The sequence below is a fragment of the Physeter macrocephalus genome, chromosome 2 (assembly GCF_002837175.3).
Source record: "Physeter macrocephalus isolate SW-GA chromosome 2, ASM283717v5, whole genome shotgun sequence".
Taxonomy (NCBI): Eukaryota; Metazoa; Chordata; class Mammalia; order Artiodactyla; family Physeteridae; genus Physeter; species Physeter macrocephalus.
In genome coordinates this window covers 35,676,406-35,697,052 of record NC_041215.1, presented here as the reverse complement: position 1 = coordinate 35,697,052, position 20,647 = coordinate 35,676,406, and the positions used below count along the sequence as shown (strand labels likewise).

Sequence of the window (20,647 nt, the reverse complement as noted above, 5' to 3'; positions counted from 1 at the left end):
AGAAAGGATCTTGCTGTGATTTATGTCAGACAGTGTTCTGCCTATGTTTTCGTCTAAGAGTTTTATAGTGTCTGGCCTTACATTTAGGTCTTTAATCCATTTTGAGTTTATTTTTGTGTATGGTGTTAGGGAGTGTTCTAATTTCATTCTTTTACTTGTAGCTGTCCAGTTTTCCCAGCACCACTTATTGAAGAGGCTGTCTTTTCTCCATTGTATATCCTTGCCTCCTTTATCAAAGATAAGGTGACCATATGTGCATGGGTTTGTCTCTGGGCTTGCTATCCTGTTCCATTGCTCTATATTTTTGTTTTTGTGCCAGTACCATACTGTCTTCATTACTGTAGCTTTGTAGTATAGTCTGAAGTCCAGGAGCCTGATTCCTCCAGCTCTGTTTTGCTTTCTCAAGATTAAATGCACAAATCTTAACTGTACATTTCATGATTTTTGACAAAAGTATACACTTGTGTGACCCAAGCCCCTATTAAGATATAGAACATTATCATCACCCCCAAAAGTTTCTTCACGCCCCTTTCCAGCCAATCCTTGCCCCCCACGCACACCCTGAGGCAGCCGTCATCCTGACTTTTTTTCCACCACCGGCTAGTTTTTCTGCTGTAGAGCTTGATATAAATGGAGCAGGAGCTCTTCTGCATAAGGCTTCTTTCACTCAGAGTCATGTCTGGAGATTCATCCACGTTGGTGTCAGTGTTGTGTCCGTGCTTGCTTAGACTCTGCCCCTGTGCTCTGGCCCGACCCTCTCCCTTATTCCCCATGCCCCGCCCTCCCGCTCTCCAGACCACCTTCTTTCTGACCTCAGGGCAGCAAAACAAAAACAAAAACAAAACAGCACTTGCTGTTTTTTCCGACAACTCTTTTCCTCATTCAAGCGTCCCCTCCATTTGCCCCTCCACTCTAAAGCAGCCCCGTACATTGCTTTTTCTTTGCAGCACTTGTGTCTGTCTAAAATCATGTTTATTTGTTTACAGTCTGTCCCTGCCCCAGCTAAACTCAGTGAGAGCTTGGCCCAGGTCCTCTTGTTCACAGCTGTACCCCCGGTGCTCATATACCGTGAATAGTCTTGAATGAAGGGGTGATGAGTGAGTGAACATCTGAATAACCACTGCCAGGCAACTGCCTGCTTTCTTGCAAATCTGACCTGTAGCTGCACTGTAGGAGGCTGGCCCATGACTCCTGGAGGCTCCACATCTCCAGTGGGGCTGAACGATGCCACAGTCGCCCCCCAGCTCTTGCTGAGTTTGCCCCCGGCACAGGGAAGAGGCACTCTGGATGATGGGTGAGCAGCAGGGGTCTCTGGTTTGGCCACAGGCAGATAGTCTCCTGCTCGGCAACAGTACAAAGGGAGGCTGGAAGGCTGGAGGGCAGGCATGGGATCCCCTACAGGTAGGGAGCAGGTCCCTTTGGTGTTTTGCCGTCTACTTTTCATCCCCTTTGGTTCCCACAGGACCCCAGTATTCGCTTAGGCATCCAGTCCATTTCTGGTGCACGGCCCCCAGCACACTTGCTTCTCTGTGTTCGCAGTTATGGAAAGCATTTCTCTCTCAACAGGCAGACGACCCAAGAAATCATCCACATTTTACACTTAATCAACCATCAAATTACAGTTAATCAGAATCAGCTAAGACACGTTCGCAAAAAGAACAACTGCAAACCACACTCGATTCAAGATATCAGCTACTTAGGAACAGGTGCCTTTTCCAAGCTTATTCTGCAGATATAAGGCTGCACGGTAGTATCAGTTCATCTTTCTGAATGACCCTGTTTATTCATAGGTTGCTATTTTGCATGGCCATTTCTAGATAGTCTTTGTCTGTTGCCAAGAAGTAATGCGCGACGTTCAGTCGGGTTAATAGACCAGGCTGCTCAGTTCTGCCCGCCTCCCCCCCGACCCCGACGGTGTCATTTGGGCCATCTCCAATTATGAGCTACACTCCACCGCCCCGCTAGAAATATCTGCCCTTAGGTAGAGTGAGGCTTTTGTTTTGTTTGTTTGTTTAACACTTTTCTCAGAATAGATTCCCTAAATGGTTTTATAGCACCAGGTCACTTTAATGGCTCTTCTCTAGCTTACCAGTAGCGAGCGCTTCATCATAGGAAGGAGGAGTAGTACCTGGTCCTCCTCCCCAACTTCGGCGTTTGGTTTGTCTTTACAAAGTACCTTCTGCTGGGTTAGGGGGCTGCTCACAGACTTGGATGAGATGGCAATCTCCTGGCCTGGCATCTGAGTATGCAGAACCTGGCTCCTGACTCCAAGGGGCGCCCCTCGACCTTGACCTCCCTGGAGGCGGGACTGCGTGGACTGGGAGTCCCCAGTGCCCCGGGAGGGAGTCGGTGCCCAGAAATATCCGTCTGCGGAATTAAAGCGCGAAGGTGACCCCCTTTCCTGCCCGGGGCCGCAGCGGGGACTCCGGGCTTGGGGGCCAGCGAGGAGGGAGGTGGTCTCAGCACCGCCGCTCTCTCCCCCGTCCTCCCAGCCCCTGCGTGTGTTCGCTTTCCAGGGCGGCCCGGGACAGCGGAGGGGGAGCGCCGGGTGGGGGGCCCCGGCGGGGCGAGGGGGCTCGTTCGCGTTTATTATAACTTCCCTCCCTTTTAAAGGAAAGCTATGCCCGGAATCCGGGAGGTGGCGGGCGAAGCCGGCGGGGAGGACGTGACCCGCGCCCGCCGCAGGCCGAGCTCGGGTGTCCCCCGAGACAAGGCGGCGCGGGTGGCGCGGCGCCCCCCTCCCCGCGCTGCAGAGTTGGGCTCCCAGCGCCTCGCCCGCCCCGCCCACACCTCGTGCCGCTCCGCCCCCCCGCCCCCGCGCTCCGGCCGCGGCCCCCACCTCCCGCTCGGGTGGCTGGGCTGGGCTGGGCTGGGCGGCGGGCGGAGCGGCTCCCGGCCTTTTTTGGGCGTCTCCTCGCTCGGCGCGGACCTGCGGGCGGGCGCTCGGCGGGCGGCGGCGGCGAAGGCGGCTCTGGGGGTCCCGAGGCGGCCCCGGTTCGGCGCACTCGGCCACCATGACGGGAAGGTAACTGCCCCCGGGCGGAGGGCGCCGCTGGCCAGGGAGGGGGGCTGCGCGACAGGACCCCCGCCCGCCCGGAGCCCTTCCCGCACGCCGGCCTCGCGCGGCCCCTCCACCTCGGCCGCTCCCGGGCGGCGGCGCCCGTCAGGTCAGCGGCCCCTGCCCCGCGCGCCCCGCCCTCCCGCCGGCCTCGGGCAGGTGAAGGGCCTGTTCCGTCCCCCGCACCGCCTGCCCCGCACCACGGGGCCGTGAGCCCCGCCCCTCCGGGGAACCAGGGCTCAGGGCTCAGGGCTCAGCGGGGCCGGGGACTTGCGCAAGGTCACAACCAACTAAAGGGCAGGGCGTCAAAACCCAGGCTGTCGGCTTCTACCAGCTTCCCTGTGTGATCCTGCGCGGCCTCACCTCTGGAGCCTTCTGTAAGCCAGGAATGGTAAAAATGGTAAAAGGTCTGTCTGGGGGCCTGGCCAGGACTGCCCGCAAACATAGGCTGCACGGGGATGGGCTGGGGGCAGGAAACTCCCCCAGGCCTGGCCCAGGTTCTGCTCTCATACCCCTTGTGGCCATTTCACAGATGGGGTGACTGAGGCCACAGAGCCCGAGTGACTCACCAGACCAGTCACATGTCCACCAGTCTCTGGCCAGTGTTGGCCTCTGCGGCCCTTTCTGGAACGTGGCTGGGTACAAGTGCATGACTCACGGCTGGGTGGGAGGGGCTGGTCTCTGAGGTCCGGGCGCCCCCTTCCAGCCAATCCCTGGGAGGAGGATGCTCTTCTTCACCACCCCTTGACTAGGGTGGAGGGGACCCTGTGGCTTTGCTGGGGAAAGGGGCTTGGAGAGGCAGTGCCCAGGAATGGGGAGCGGCCACTCGGGACAGGGTGGGGGACCCAAACCTAGGTGATCTGCCCAGCCTGCAGGGGCACATTGATCGCTATTAAGGCTGTGGCCCCGAGTCTTAGGGCAGCCCCAGGAACCAGCACGGATCCTGTCACCTGGGGAGTCCTGTGCTTCATATGCGATTTGCTGCCCACTTCCCAGACCTCCTGTCGCGACCCAAGTCTGTGGACAAAGCCAGCTCCTAAGTGCTCACCCCTCCTAGTGTGCTCGCGTCCTCCGGTCCCTCGCAGGGCGCCCCTGCCGGCAGCCTTGCTCCACACCCTCGGAGCTTCCGAGGAAAAGAAGGGAGAGAGAAGGACAGGGACAGATCAGGAGCAGCGACAGATGGGTGGTGGGGTGGGGGTGGGATGCATGGCAGGTGGTTCTCCAGGCGCAGAAGAGACCGTAGGGCAGAGCCTCAGGGTGCCAGCTTCTGTAGCAGCTTCTGCCCAGATACCCTGGGTGGGCGTTGAGGCAGCAACCCGGACGCACCTCTGTTCCCTCAGCAGGAGTCCTCTCAACCCTGAGTCCCGGGCGTCTTCCAGGGAGAGGGGGGGCCGTCGGGTCAGCCAGACACAGCCCGGCAGGAGAAGCTGGGAAGGCAGGCGGTGGGAGGGGGGGGGAAGCAGAGGCCAGCCTGCCCCAGCTACTGCGTGGCTCCAGCAGTCTCCCTGAGGCTGAAAGATGCTTGTCGTCAAGTGACACAGCGACCAGAGTGAGCCTTGGAAAACACTGAGTCGGGTTTTTCCTTGTGAAAGTAAAACTGCTCATCTTAGAGAGTTTGGAAAAACCCAGAAACAAAAAAGGTAACAGAAACATTAGAAGAAAGAAAGAAAACACCAGCAGTTCCAGTCCTCAGAAATGCCCCCAGGAACATTTTGGTGGCTTTCTTCTTTTCTTGTGGTGTGTTCTCCTGCTCATTGTTTTCCACAAGCTGTGAGTGGTCTGTGAGCACAGTGTTCCACCCTCCTTTGAAGTCCGCCTACCACGTGCGGCTTCGGTGCCAGGGCTGGCTAGCCTCCCCTCCCCACACAGGCATGGGGGCCAGGCTGGCAGAGCAGCGGACATTCTACCCAGTCTTGGGGGTGGGCGAGGTTTTTCCTGTCCCAGAAGCTGTGAAGTTTCATTTTCATGCCACCGTGCCCTCCACGCGTCCACTGCCCCCACGAGATGCCAGGGCAGTTCTCACACCTGGGTGCTGGTTCTCCCCACATCATCCCTTGCTGCCCAGACCAGGCTGACCTTTGGAAATGACCCTGTCCTTGTACACCTCATGCACCTTCTGGGGCTCTCCCTGCCAACGGCGTAAAGCCCCAGCCCTCCATGGGACTGGGGCAGATGAGACCAGAGGGAGGGCAGTGGGGGGCCCCTGAAGTGACCTGGAGTGACATGCATGACCAGGCACTTGGGAAATACTCCTCTGGGGCTGCTGAGGAAGAGATGGGGAAGGAGACTGGCCAGGAGGCAAGCAACGAGAGAGCCTCTCCTTGGCAGCCATGGGGCTCGAGAAGACTAGACGGACTCAGGGGACCTGGGGGGTGGAGTCTGGACGCAGGGCGGATCCAGGAAGAGGATGCCCAGTTTGTGGTGGCAGGTGTGGGAGTGGACACAGAGCTAGTTTGGGCCATGAAGCATTCGAAGAGCTGTGGTGAGTCTAGGGGGAAACCCCGAGACTGGACATGAGGGCCTGCAGCCCAGGAGAGGGCTGAGCTAGGGCGGAAGAGTGAATGAGGCCTGCAACGTGGGCGTGGTTGCTTAGGGAGCAGCTGTGCTGTGGGAAGAGGCTCAGCCCCAGCTGCAGCCCTGGGGACTCTGGACCTTAAAAACACTGCATCTTTGTCCCAGCTGAAGGGGCCTTTGGCATCACTGGTTTTCAAGCCCGGGTGGGTTACGTCCCCTACCCAGGCACCTGGCCTGGCGGCAGCTCTCTTCCCAAGAGAGCCTGGGACCTGGTGCTCACAGCAGTGTGACTCAGTGGCTTGGCCTACCCACCGAGTCCCACCCACCACATGACCGGCATCACAGAGGCTGCCAGATCGCAGCTGGGTCCCACGTCGGTACGGTGCAGAGTGGGGCTGCTAGAGCCCTGTCCTCACACCTGCCAGCCTCTCCCGACCCCCATGGTGCGCCCAGCTGTTCCCCACCCTCCTCAGGAGTACAGCCAGTGACCCCTCAGTGGAGGAACCTGCCGAGGTGCAGCTCGGGTGGCAACCAGAGCCCTCAGGACAGCCCATGGGGCTGTGATGGAGTCAAGGGTTTAAGCAAAGTGGGAAGCGGGTGACGTGGGATGTGCAGCTGAGGCCTGAGCCCCAGGCTGGGCCCCGCCCATGGCCCCTCACCTCCTCCCTTTTCCTCTGCTTCTAGTGTAGACTCCCGTCTCTGGCTGGCCTGACCTGTACCATGTGCCCACTTCCGTACTATAACAACACCTCTGCCTGGGCTCACTTCAGGCTACCCGTGTGATGTGAACCAGTTCACGAAATTCCCGAAAGCTGAGCAGTCAGCACCGTGATGTGGCACAGGATGGCCCGGGCACACCGCTGTGGAGGGGGGCCGGGCGTTCCCCGCACAGCTGCTGGCCCGCCTCTGCAGCACCCCCGCTGCTCCCTGCTTCCACCTACCACGTGCACACTCTCGCCTGAACCTTCCTGGGGGCTTCGTTTCTGGGTGGGGAGCTGGGTAGAGGGAGGTACCTGAACTGTGCTCCTTGTTCTGTTTATTCAGATCTTCTGAATTTCTGATGATGTCTATTTACTCGAATTTCCTGTGAGGCAAGAAGGTTGGAACACACCACTCATCATCTCAGTCATGCCAAAGGATCTGGGCAGGTCGTCTTCGGCCCCCCAGTGAGGTTGGCTCTGGCGGAGAGGCTGTTTGTGGTGGTGTCGCTGGCTCCCCTGGGAGTGGCGCTAACCACTCAGCCGGAGAGGCAGCGCCATCTCATGCCTTGCTGGCGGCTGCCCTGGCCCTTGTCTCTGCCCTAGTAAGTGACATAGTTGCATTTATCACTACGTGTGTGCTGCTTAGACATTTGAGATAGGAATCCCATGCCATGAAATTCACTGTTTCAGAGTGTACAGGTCAGTGGCTTTTAGTACATTCACCAGGTTATGCAACCATCACTACTAATTCTAGAATATTTTCATCACTCCCAAAAGAAACCCATTTGCAGCCAATTTCCCCCCTCCCCCAGCCCTTGGCAATTCTTAGTCTGCTTTCTGTCTCTACAGATTTGCCTGTTCTGGATGTTTCGTATAGATGGAACCATACATTATGTCACCTTTTTTTTTTTTTTTTTTGGCCTGGCTTCTTTCCCTTAGCATCATGTTTTCAAGGTTCATTTATGTTGTCATATGAATCAGTACTTTGTTCCTTTTTTTAGCCAAATATTCCCTTATATGGCTATACCACATTTTGTCTATATGTTCATCTGTGGTGGACATTTGAATTGTTTCCACTTTTGGCTCTTATGAATAATGCTGCTGTGAACATTCTTATATATATTTTCTACTTTCTGGAGCATATACCTAGAAGTGGAATTGCTGAGTCACATAGTAACTCTATGTTAAAGTTTTTGAGGAATTGCCAAGCTGTTTTCCAAGTAACAGCACAATTTTTACATTCCCACCAGGAATGTGTGAGGGTTCCAGTTCTCCACGTCCTATTTAATACATCATTATCTGCATTCGTAGGTGTAAAGTGGTATCACATTATAGTTTTGACTTTCCCTAGTGACTTGTGATGTTGGACACCTTTTCAGGTGCTTATTGGACACTTGTATATCTTCTCTGGAGAAACGTCTACTCAAATTCTGTACCCATTTTAAAATTGGATTCCTTTTATTGTTGGGTTGTAAGAGTCCTTTTTGTATTCTGGGTATGAGACACTCGTCAGATATATGATTTGCAAATACTTTCTGCTGTGGATTGTCTTTTAACTTTCCTGATAGTGTCCTTCAATGCACAAAAGTTTTAAATTTTGATGAAGTCCTATTTACCTATTTATTTTTGATTACTTGAGTTTTTGGTTTCATATCTAGGAAACTGTTACCTAATCAATGGAGATTTATACCTATGTTTTTTTCTAGGAGTTATTTAGTGTTAACTCTAATATTTCAGTTTTCAATCCATTATGAGTCAGTTTTTATTTATTTATTTTTTTAATTTTTTATGAGTCAGTTTGTATATGTGACCTGAAGTAGAGGTTTAAAATCATTCTTTTTCATGTGGTCATTAAGTGGTTCTAGCATCATTTGTTGACAAGACTATTCTTTCCTCAATGAATTGTCTTGGCAGGCTTGTCAAAAATCAGTTGACCCTGGATGTATGGGATTATTTCTGAATTCTCAATCCGATTCCACTGATGTACGTGTTTATCCTTATGCCAGTACCATACTGTTTTGATTACTGTAACTCTGTAGTAAGTTATGAAATTGGGAAATGTGAGTCGTCCGACTTTGTTCTTTTTCAAGTTGTTTTGAACAACTATTCTGAGTCCCTTGCATTTATTTCCGTATGAACTTTAGGATTAGTTTGCCCATTTCTGTAAAAAAAGGCAGTTGGAATTTTGATACGGATTGTGTTGAATCCATAGGTCATTTGGGGGGAAAGGTATTGCCATCTTAACAATGTTAGGTTTTCTAATCCATGAACATGGGATGTCTTTCCATTTATTTAGGTCTTCTTTTATTTCTTTCAACAACGTTGCATAGTTATCGGTGTATAAGGCTTACACTTCTTTGGTTAAATTTATTTCTAAGTATTTTTTTCTTATTTATTTATTTATTTTTGGCTGCGTTGGCCCTTTGTTGCTGCGCATGGGCTTTCTCTAGTTGCGGCAAGCGGGGGCTACTCTTCATTGCGGTGCGCGGACTTCTCATTGTGGTGGCTTCTCTTGTTGCAGAGCACGGGCTCTAGGAGCACGGGCTTCAGTAGTTGTGGTTCGCGGGCTCTAGACCCCAGGCTCAGTAGTTGTGGTGCATGTGCTCCACGCATGTGGGATCTTCCTGGCCCAGGGCTCGAACCTGTGTCCCCTGCATTGGCAGGCAGATTCTTAACCACTGTGCCACCAGGGAAGCCCCATATTTTTTCTTTTTGATGCTATTAAAAATGGAATTGTTTTATTAATTTTATATTCAGATTGCTCATTGCTAGTGATTTTTTGTATATTGTTCTTTTATCCTGCAACCTTGCTGAATTAATTTACTAGCTGTAATAGGTTTGTGTGTGTGTGTGTGTGTGTGTGTGTGTGTGTGTGTGTGTGTCAGGGGGGAGTTCTTTAGGGTTTTCTCTATATAAGAAAATGTGATGCACAATTAGAGGTAGTTTTACTCCTTCTTTCCAACCTGGATGCCTTTCATTTCCTTTTCCTGCCTAGTTGTCTTTGCTAGAACCTCCAGTGCAATGTTGAAAAGAAATGAGAAGGCTGGATATCTTGTCTTGTTCTTGACCTTAGAGGGAAACCTTTCAGTCTTTTACAATTAAGTATGATGTTAGCTGTGGTTTGTTTTTTGCAGTTTGAAGAAATTCCCTTCTATTCCTAGATCCTTGAGTTGTTTTTTGTTTTGTTTTGTTTTAATCATGAAAGGTGTTGGATTTTGTCAAATGTGTTTTCTGCATTCACTGAGATGATCATGTGGTGTTTTCCCTTTATTCTATTGATATGATGTATTGTATCAATTTTTTAATGTTAAAACAACCTTATCTTCCTGAGATAAATCCCATTTGGTCATGTTGTACAATACTTTTTATAGGCTTCTGGATTCAGTTTTGTTGAGGACATCTGTATTCATAAGGGATGTCGATCTGTAGTTTTCTTGTGATGTCATTGTCTGGTGTTGGTATTAGGGCAATACTGGCCTCACTGAGTTAGGGTGTTCCCTCTTGGTTGATTTTTGGGAAGATTTTTGTGAAGGACTGGTGTTAATTCTACTTAAACATTTGATAAAATTTGCTAATAAAACCATCTGGTCCTGGGGTCCTCTTTGTGGGAAGTTTGTTTTTCTTTTTCTTTTTTTTAAAAATTACTAACCTATTCCCTGTACTTGTTACTGGCCTATTTGGATTTTCTGTTTCTTCTTGAGTCAGTTTGGGTAATTTATATCTTTCTAGGAATTTGTCCATTTCAACTAGGTTATTTAATTTGTTGGCATATGATTGTTCATAGTATTTCCTTACAATCCTTTAAATTTCTCTAAATTCAGTCCCTTGTTTCATTCTGATTTTTAGTCATTTGAATGTTCTCTTTTTTTCTTGGTCAGACTAGATAAAGATTTGTTGAGTTTTGATGATCTTATCAATGAACCAACTTTTGGTTTCATAGATTTTCTCTATTTTTTTCTAGTTTCTATCTGATTTATTTCCACTCTAATCCTTATTATTTCCTCCTTTTGCTTACTTTGAGTTTAGTTTACTAATCTGTTTCTAGTTCCTTAAAATGGGAGGTTAACTTATTGATTTGATATTTTTTTACTGTAGATATTTACAGTTATAAATTGAGCACCACTTGAGCTTCATCCAATAAATTTTGGTCTGTTGTGTTTTCATTTCATTCATTCCGAAGTATTTTCTAAATTCCCTTGTGTTTTCTTCTTTGATTCATTGGTTCTTTAGGAGTGTGTCGTTTAATTTCCACATACTTGTGAATTTACTAACTTTCCTTTTATGATTGATTTTAATTTTATTCTGCTGTGGTCTGAGAATATGCTTCCTATGATCTCAATCATTTTAAATGTATTGAGGCTTGTTTTATGTCCTAATATATGGTCTGTCCTGGAGAATGTTCCATGTGCACTTAAGAAGAATGTATATTCTGCTATTGTTGGGTGGAGTGTTCTGTAGATGTCTTTTAGGCCTAGTTGGCTTATAGTGTTGTTTATGTCTTCTGTATCCTTGCTTAGCTTCTATATAATGGTCTATCCATTATTGACAGTGGAGTATTGAAGTCTCTAGCTATTATTTTTAAATTATCTATTTTTCTCTCAATTCTGTCAATTTTTGCTTCAGGCATTTTGGGGCTTTGTTGTTAGGTGCATATGTTTATACTTGTTATTTCTTCTTTATGGATTAACTCTTTTATCATCATAAAATGTCCTTCTTTGCTCTCGTAATAATTTTTGCCTTAAAGTCTATTTTGTCTGATAGTATAGCCACTCCAGTTCTCTTTTGTTTGCTGTTTGAATGGTATATCTTTTCCATTCTTTTATTTTTCAGCTTTTTGTGTTTTTGAATCTAAAGTGAATCTCTTGTAGAAAGCATATAGTTGGATCACATTTAAAATATCCATTTTAAAAAGTTCAAAAAATTTTTAATTGGAAAGTTTAATCCATTTATATGTAATGTAATTACTGATAACTGGGGTTTACATCCCACTTTCCTATTTTTTTCTATTTGTCTTATGTCTTTTTTGTTTCTTAATTCCTACACCATTGCCTTCTTTTGTGTTAAATTATTTCATTATGCAGTCATCTTTAAACCAGATGGGAAAAAAAGGTTTAAAAACAAAAAATACATGTATACTGTCTTTTATATTTATCTTATGGTTACCTTTACTGCTCTTAATTTCTTTTTTGTTTTTAAATAATTTAACAGTTTCTTCTATTTTTTTTTCCTATTTATTTATTTATTCCTGCATTGGGTCTTCGTTGCTCCGTGCGGGCTTTCGCTAGTTGCAGTGAGCAGGGGCTACTCTTCTTTGCAATGCTCAGGCTTCTCATTGCAGTGGCTTCTCTTGTTGCGGAGCACGGGCTCTAGGCATGTGGGCTTCAGTAGTTGTGGCCCACGGGCTCAGTAGTTGTGGCTCACAGGCTCTAGAGCACAGGCTCAGTTGTTGTGGAGGACAGGCTTAGTTGCTCCGAGGCATGTGGGATCTTCCCGGATGAGGGATTGAATTTGTGTCCTCACCATGCTGGCAGGTGGATTCCTAACTGCCACTGCACCACCAGGGAAGTCCCTGCTCTTAATTTCTTCATGTGGATTCGAATTATTGTCTAGTGTCCTTTCATTTCATCCTGAAGGACTCTCTTTAGTATTTCTTTTCAACTCTAGGATTTGTTTTTGGTTCCATTTTATAATTTCTCTCTATTGATATTCTCCATTTGCTGAGACATTTTCATACTTTCCTTTAGTTTTTTAGACCTGGCTTCCTTTAGTTCTTTGAATGTATTTATATTAGCTGATTTGAGGTCTGTCTAGTAAGTCTAACATCTGGGCTTCCTCAGGGACAGTTTCTGTTGATTGCTCTTTTTTTTAATGTGTCTAGGTCATTTTTTTTGTTGTTTCTTTGCATGTATCATAATTTTTGCTGAGAACAGAACTTTTCAAATAAAATAATGTGGCAGCTCTGGAAACCAGATTCTCCCTACTCCCCAGGGTTTATTGTTGCTGCTTATTGTTTGTTTAGTGATTTTTCTGAAACGATTCTGTAAAGTCTGTATCTCTGTCATTTGTGGCCACTGAAGTCTCTGCCTGGTTAGTTTAGTAGTCAGCTAATGATTGGACAGAGATTTTCTTGAATGTCTGAAACCAGTAAGTCTCCCAGCCGTTACTGAAGGCTCTGAGTGTATGTTGGGGCACAGTTTCAACATCCAACCAGGCATTTTACAACTCTGCCTTAGTCTTCACTTCCTGATTGTACAGAGCCCAAAAGGTCCATCAGAAGTGAGAGCTTAGGACCTTCTAAGGACTTTCCTGAGCATGCACATAGCCCTGGGCATTCGCATGGCCTTCTAGATTCCTGGGAATATGTTGGTTCTTTTCGAAGCCCCTAAGGACATCTCATTCCTTGGTTTTTCCTTTTAAGCTTTTTGATTAGTCAATTGCCCAACTGTTCCCCTTTGCCTGTGACAATGGCAGCTACGATAGTAATACATAGGTAGTTGTAATAGTAATACGTTTGAAAAACTCACCCCAGGAGAGGCTTTGAGCACTGGGTAAGTGTGAGTGAGGTCACATAAAAACCAGCCTTTCAAGTGGGATCATCCAGGGAAGACCAGGTCATTCTCCTTTGGGAATGAAGCTTTGAAAGAGTTTCAGCCCTGTTCCGCTCCCTCATTACTGGGAATGCAGCCAGTTACTTTTCTAGGCAGCTATGGAGTTAGGAAGTGGGGATTAAGGACTGGGATAAATTAAAACACCATAAAGGTGTTCTTACCAAGATTCAGCTTTTATAACCCCCCAGTTGGTTATTTTTTAAATTTATCTATTGTTATTGAGGTATAAATGACATACAACATTATGTTAGTTTTAGCTGTACAACATAATGATTTGATATTTGTATATATTGTGAAATGATCACCACAGTAAGTCTAGTTAACATCTAGTTAACTAGACACCATAGTTATAAAAAATTTTTTTTTCCTTGTGATGAGGACTTTTAAGATTTATTCTCTTAGCAACTTTCAAATATGAAATACAGTATCATTAACTATAGTCACCATGCTGTACATTACATCCCCATGACTTATTTGTCTTATAAAAGGAAGTTTGTATCCTTTGACCCCCTTCACCCATTTCACCCATCCTCCATGCCCCCACCTCTGGCAACCATCAATCTGTTCTCTGTATCTGACCTGGGCTTTTTGTTTTGTTTTGTTTTTAAAATTCCAAGTATAAATGTGACCACACAGTATTTGTCTTTCTCTGTCTGACTTATTTCACTTAGCGTAATATCCTCAAGTTTCATCCATATTTTCTCAAATGGCAAGATTTCATTTTTTTTAATGGCTGAATAGTATTCCATTGCATTTATATACCACATCTTCTTTATCCATTCATCCATTGATGGACACTTAGGTTGTTTCCATATTTTGGCTATTGTAAATAATACTGCAATGAACATAGAGGTGTGTATATCTTTTCAAATGAGTGTTTTTGTTTTCTTCAGATAAATACCCAGAAGTGATGCAGTACAATATTATTAAGTATACTCACCATGATGTACATTCCATTCCCAACACCCCCCACCCCCCCGCGTCTGGCAACCACCAATCTGTTCTCTATATCTACAAGCTTGTTTTTTTTTTAAGATTCCATGTATAAATGAGATCATATAGTATTTGTCTTTCTCTGTCTGACTTATTTCACTTAGCGTAATATCCTCAAGTTTCATCCATATTTTCTCAAATGGCAAGATTTCATTTTTTTTAATGGCTGAATAGTATTCCATTGCATTTATATACCACATCTTCTTTATCCATTCATCCATTGATGGACACTTAGGTTGTTTCCATATTTTGGCTATTGTAAATAATACTGCAATGAACATAGAGGTGTGTATATCTTTTCAAATGAGTGTTTTTGTTTTCTTCAGATAAATACCCAGAAGTGGAATTGCTGGATCATATGGTAGTTCTATTTTTAATCTTTTGAGGAACCTCTATACTGTTTTTCATGGTGGCTGCATCAATTTACATTGCCACCAACAGTGCAAGAGGGTCCCTTTTTCTCCACATCCTCACCAACACTTGTTATTTCTTGTCTTTTCGATAATAGTCTTTCTGACAGGTGTGATATCTCCTTGAGGTTTTGACTTGCATTTCCCTGATGATTAGTGATGTTGAGCATATTTTCATGTACCTGTTGGTCATCTGTATGTCTTCTCAGCAGTTTTTCTTGCTCTCTGGGTTACTGTAAGTCTTTGGTTAATTTACAGAGTTCTGAAAAAGGTGATGCTGACATTCCTTGCTAGTTTTTTCATTGCTTTTATGGAAAGACAAACTTTCAGAGGTCCTTATTCTGCCATTTTTGCTGATATCATTCTTACTGTGTTTTTGCAACTGTGTTCTCTGGAGCCAGCATGCTGGCTGGGGATCCCAGTGTGACTGGTACCTCCACCCCCACGGGTAAGAGGGGCCTAGGCCCTAGGCCATCGACCTGAAGCTCCTCTAGGAAAACTCTCTACACTAGCTTTCTTAAGCATTCATCTCTCTACATCAGCAGGTGGGAGGTGACCCTTCTACTTGTTGGCTCCAGGCTCAGCTTCTCTCTGCCCGTTAGCCCCTGGGGCCACCTTTAAGAAAATATTTGTTGAATTGATCAGTGCTTGGTACCTTTGGAATCGAGCTGCTTTGACAAACTATACTGCACCCAATGCTTGCAGTCATCTGGCTGTGTTTGGGGGTTGACCCCCAGGGTGGTTAATGAGTACTTACTTCCTCGTGTTTGGATTTGCTGGATGACGTGTGTTCCTCGGTGTCTGGGACTGGCATCTGAGTCTCGATGGATCCCCTCAGTTTCCTCCCGCCCCAGTGTTGGAGGACCAGCACCCTGGAATGGTGGAAGGCAGAGGAAGATAACTGCTCATGCTTCCTGACCTTGCTAGAAAGGTTTTTCAGGGAAATGGAATCTATGTTATAGATTTCTGTGAGTGCTCTGGATCCTTATTTAATGCTGAGTGTGGTGCCTGCCCGGCCAGCAGTGGCCACAGCTCAGATGCTGGCCGTGGGTGTTTGCACTTAGATCACAGTAACCCCACCAGTCCCTTTAGGTACAAATGCATGGAAACGGCGCCTTCCTGGCGGTCTTCCATCAGATCGTGCTGCTTCCGCTCTGCGTGGTGAGCTGGGGGGGCTACCTGCCCTCTAGCTTTTGACAGTGTGGACCTCTTTTGGGGTGGATGGTTATTTGTTGGCCAGATCCAGGGACCGGGCTGCCCTGGTCTGGGTCTCCTAGGTGGCTGCAGGTTCTCAGGGAAGGGAACAAGGCAAACGTGGGCATGTGTGGGAATCCCTCATCAGCTGCTTGACTGTTTGCAGGATTCCTAAGCTGGCTCAGTCCCATACTGCCCTCCTCAGATGACTGTACCATCGTCAGCATGTCCAGGGGGCTTAGGGTTTCCTCGGAGGCTCCTGGCAACCCGGGATCTCCGGGCATCCTGCCCTGCCACTGTGGACTGGACCTCTCACCTCAGTGCTCTTTGGGATCTTCCCAGCGTGTCCCCTCCCCAGCCTCGACCCAACCCTGCCAGCCTCAGCTTTCACTGTGCTGCCCCCGCGGCGGGAACAATATCCTTTCTATTCGGAGTTGACTCTGCTGCCCTTTGGAGATCGCAGTGCGTAACGTGAGCTCCTGTGCAGAGGGGTGGGGGCCGAGGCGCCCCCCGCACGCCGGGCGTCCGGCCGCCCAGCCCGGCCTTTGGTGGCTGCCCGCCGCCGCACCTGCCCCCCGAGGCTGGGGTCCGACGGCCGGTCGGAGCCGGCAGCCCGCGACGCGCCGGCAGGAGGAGGCCCGCGCCATGGCCGCCCGGCTGGGCGCGCTCGCCGCGTCGGGGCTGTACCGGCGGCGCCAGCACCGGCAGAGCTCGCCGCCCGCCGCCCCCGGGTAGGTGGCGAGGGCAGGGCGGGGGCGCGGGGGACAATGGCCGGAAAGCTGCCGCCGCGGGCCTTTCCTCGGACACCCGCCTGGCCCTTCCGACGGCGGCGGCGGCCCGGCTGCCCCGGGAGTGAGGACAGCGCCTGGCGTGGCGGCCATGGGGGGCAGGGCGCGGCTTAACGCAGCCGGGTTTGCTGTGCTGGGATCAGCGCTCCTGGGCAGGGCGCTGCGGATGGGGCGCTCAGATAAGTTGCCCGAGGTAACCGCCACGACTGCTTTCAGACTCGGATGGCTTTCTGGCCGCTTTCTAGATGGGCACCCTGGGTGGTCAGGGAACGCGCTGGACATCACCCATCCAAAAAATGGCTAAGCTGTGACTTGAAGCCAGGGTGGACTGACTCTGAAGCCTGAACTGCTTTATCCCGGGGAGAACTGCCAGTGTAGACAATGAGGAGAGCTTCCTTTGGGACTGGGAGGGGGAACCTGTGGGTACGGGATGGACCTCAGGGCATCTCCGAGGATGAGTTAGCCTGGGGTGGGGAGGGCCTGAGGGGGCGCTTAGGTGGTGGAGCCCCCGGAGTGAGGGTGGGGCTGGGGGAGGGGCTCCTGGACATGTTGAAGTTGCAGGGAGAGCCGTGCGGGCTGTGGGCTTGGGGTCTTTGGCATCAGAATAGCAGGTGGGACCCCCGGAGGCGTGGGGGAGCAGCTGTGGGAAGGACGCGGGGTTTGCGAGGAGGGGGTGGGGATTCAGGGAGGAGACAGCGCAGCAGTCACAGAGGTGGGCGGCCTGGAGGGTCCGGGAGGAGAGCGAACCCAGAGGCTGATGCTCCGCGGTAAAAGCGCCCCCCTGTGTGCTCACGGTGCGCGCATGGCCAGGGCAGCCTTCCGGAGCGGGGCTGAGGGTTGAGCCCTCAAAGGTGTCTGGGAGGCCGTCAGGTGGGGAGCAGGGAGCAGAGGCTGCAGAGGACCATCCGCGGGATACCTGTTGTAGCCGGGCTTGCACCTGCCTCCGTGTCTCAGGCCCCTCACCAGGGGCCACACCAGGATGGGCACTGGACAAGCCCACTGCTCCGGTGGGGAATCCGGAGCACGGGAGGCCAAGCGACTTACCTGAGTGAACGGGAACCCTCACCGGTTGGCCTCTGGATGACCGTGGACATCTGTGGAGTGAGCCGGCAGTGGGCGGCCGGGGCCCTGATGGGCCGGAGGCCAAGCTGGAGGCTGCTTTCACTGTATGGATGCAGCACAAGAACTTGGCCCAGATGAAAGGAGGGCAGGGCTGATAGTGAAGATCAGGCCTCAGGAAAGTCCCGTGCACACATGCACGCACATACGTTCATATGCTAACCTCAGCCTGATATTTCTTTGAGCTTCTGGCTTGTGACTGACTGCTGTGCGGGATCACCTGGCCTCAGCGACACAGACTCACCCTCGAGTGTGCGAAGACCCCTGTGGCCAGCCCCTGCCTATTCCCGGGCCCTCACGCTGGCTTTCTAGGCTCTGGTGGGTGGGAGACTGGAGTGGGGGATGGTCTGGGGTTGTTGAAAAAGCAGTCTTGAACGGCCATGCCTGTGTGATGCCACCAGGAGCTGAGGGGACGAGAGAGCACGGGTCCAATCCCCTGTGACCTCAGCAGGTTTCTGACCCTCTCTGCACGTCAGTTTCCTTATCTGGAACCAGCAACCTCCCCTCACGAGGACCTGGCTTGGAGAGCACTCCCTCCAGCCCACCCCAGGCTAGAGCTCAGTGATGTCTTGCAACAAATAGGCTTGCGTTGGCTGTCAAGATTGAGAGCCTTTGGGGTGCCGCGGAGGGTTGGAGAAGGGTACAGGGTAGGTGGGGGTGACCACCTCCCTCCTGCCCCACCAGCTGTCCCAGCCCGTCTCAGGGAGCAGGGACTTCTGCGACGGCATCCCCATGGCACCTGCTCGGGAGCACAGGTGTGCCCCCCCACCGCCCCCCAGCCCTGGGGTTTGGCCTCTAGGTGGTGGCCGTGCCCTCGACAGTGTTTGTGTGCTGTCCAGCCGGGGTGGGGTGGCGGTGTCTCCCTGCGGGTAACCGGGCAGACTGTGCTCCCGGCTCTTGGGCGGAATGTGTGAAGGAGGACGTGGCATGCGCGTCTCCCTCCTTTGTCCTCGCAGGGAGTGCTGCTGGGCCCGGGCGGGGGTCCCTGGGCTGCCGGCAACAACCGCTCTGTAGCCAGCGCTTGGCCTGCCCGGCCCTGTGCTCTGCGTGCTGTACGTACCCTGCAGGCAGTGAGTTCTTCGCTTCAGCTCTGCGGGGCGGATCCTGCTCCTTGGCGACCTCTTTGCAGAGGAGGAAATGAGGCCCCGAGGAGCCGGCACCTTCTTGCAGGTGCACAGTTAGGGGCTAGGGCTGTCAGGGTTTAACCTTGCGGGGTGGAGCCCAGAGCGGCCTCCTCCTGCCGGGGACAGCTGGCATTTTCTCTGACGGGGCTGTGGTCCGGCTGTCCGGCACTTGGGCACGTCGGCCCCCCCCTCTGCCTTCGACCAGTGGGCTGGGTGTTCTCTGTGGTCCAGGGCAGGGGTCGTGGCGACGCAGCCACAAAAGTGACGCTGGGGGTGTACCTGGCCGAGACCTGGGCTGGGGCAGCCGGTGGGGCAGTGGGGAGGTGGTCACCCCCGCACCCCACCAGTCTGTGCCGGGGCTTATTGCGAGGTATGTGGGGGACAGATGGCAGAATCCTTGACCTGAGACTCCCAGGGACCCAGCCAGGGAACTAGACCCAGACCAGTGAAGGGCCAGCTGCTCTTTTGGGGGCTGGCTGCTGTGATGACAGCGTGGAGACGCAGTCCCTGAATGTCTGCCTTGCGGGGAGGCCGGAGTTCTGGAGAGGCAAACCGAAGATGGGCCTGCTGTGCACTCGCTTGGTTAGGGTCCAGAGGTCTGGAACAATCTGGAAGCTGGGGCTGCACTTGAATTCTTGTTTTGGCTTCATTTTCTGGGTCCTTTCAGTGGGGAATTCCAGGCTCAGGGTCACAGGATTTCCTGTTGATTTCTGACTACTCCAAGACCTGCCAAGGTCTTGTTCATGGCCAGGCATGGAACTTCCTCCCAGCCACCTCGGGTATGTGTGTTTGGGGAGAACAAGGCCTCCAGGTTCACAGTGTTCTTGGGACAGGAAACCATGCCTGTGCTGGCAGAGTCCAGCCCAGCCCATGGCGACGGGTCAGCCTCTGCCCTGTCTGTTCCGCCTTGTGGAGATCAGCAGGGAGCTGGAAAGGAGGGTGGTGGCCGCTGTGCACAGAGCCTCCCTGTCCTCTTGGGCTCTGCCCATCCCTTCTGCCACTGTCCTGCCTCCTTGCCCCTTTGGCTTAAACATGGATGCAGGAGGCGGCTTTGGTCCCCCAAGTCTACCTGAGGGCAGGCAGAGGCGTGCGGAGGTCCACTTGCCTGGCAAGGCTTAACGAGGGGCCTACCGGCCCTGCCCTTGCCACGAGGGCTCCTCCAGCAGAGCAGAGAGGAAGTCCTGCCTGGGTGCCCCAGCCCGGCTTCCAGTCCGTGTCCACGTGGCAGCGACCCTCTGCTAGACCCACTGTCCACACCTAGACCCCTGAGAGGCAGAGCCCTCTCCCACCTCCTGGGCTCATCGCGCCTAGGGACCCCAGCACGAGCATTGCTCACTTGAGAATTCTCCTCCCGGTGCTGTGGCCGTGAGGGAGGGGTGGGCTTCAGCGTCCCGGGAGGCGGAACAGGCTGCAAAGATGTTCTCGGGAGACGTGGTGCGTGCCACCGCACGCGTCTGCGCAATGTTGCCAACTGGTTACAGCTCTCCTCACCAAGCCTGACCTTCCTTCTGTGCCCACCCAGTTGACACGAGACAAAATCTATCTGCCGCCCTTGTAGCCAAAGGCACAGGCATCAGGGTGCTGGGCGTTTGTGGAGACTGTCGGGGCTGACAGCCAGGCTCTCCTGCCTGAGCCTTGGGCCGCAGCCTGGAGCCAGCACACATGTGTCTGTGGCCATTTCCCCTGTGGTTTAGCTCGGGTTGCACGCCTCCCGGCAGGATGCCTGCCGCTTCCCCGGGGACAGCAGTCGCCCCCGTGGATGAGGAGGTCCGTTCCCCACTCTGCTCCCTAACATTCACAAGCTCACCTTCCCCATGGTAGGCTGGTTATGCGTTTGGGGGTGCAGGCGATTTGAAACTAACTCGTGGTGCAGGGGAAAGAGCCATTGAAGTCGGACCAATCTGTGTTCAAATCTGGATGCTGTCATCTGCTCTGTGAGTTTGGGCAAGTTACTTAACCTCTCTGAGCCTTAGGAAAGCAGGGTGGCCTCGGGGATTAAATAAGTGTGTAAAAACCGAGCCGCTCCCCTGTGTCTGGGTGACATTCTGTACCAGAGACATTCTGGTTCCCTGAGAGGGTGACGGGAGGCACAGGAGGGAGCCGGAGTGTCCCTGACACCTCGAGAGATGGCCCAGCAC

The 20,647-nt window shown here is 51.2% G+C and overlaps 1 protein-coding gene across 5 annotated transcripts in view; it reads left to right on the top strand.

Annotated features, from left to right (window-relative positions):
- LIMS2 (LIM zinc finger domain containing 2) overlaps positions 1 to 20,647 on the top strand; it is a 41,382-nt gene that overhangs the window by 2,612 nt on the left and 18,123 nt on the right. Inside the window, exon 1 of one of the 5 annotated variants that reach the window (XM_024115046.3) lies at positions 2,915 to 3,025. The exons of 1 other annotated variant lie outside the window; for it this stretch is intronic. In XM_024115046.3, the coding sequence (XP_023970814.1) occupies positions 3,015 to 3,025 (11 nt within the window). In that variant the 5' untranslated portion in view covers positions 2,915 to 3,014. Of the gene's footprint in view, positions 1 to 2,914; positions 3,026 to 6,787; positions 6,876 to 16,123; positions 16,210 to 20,411; positions 20,444 to 20,647 lie in introns of those variants that run through there. 3 more of the 5 variants (XM_028501359.2, XM_028501352.1, XM_055087370.1) reach the window with 3 other exon arrangements.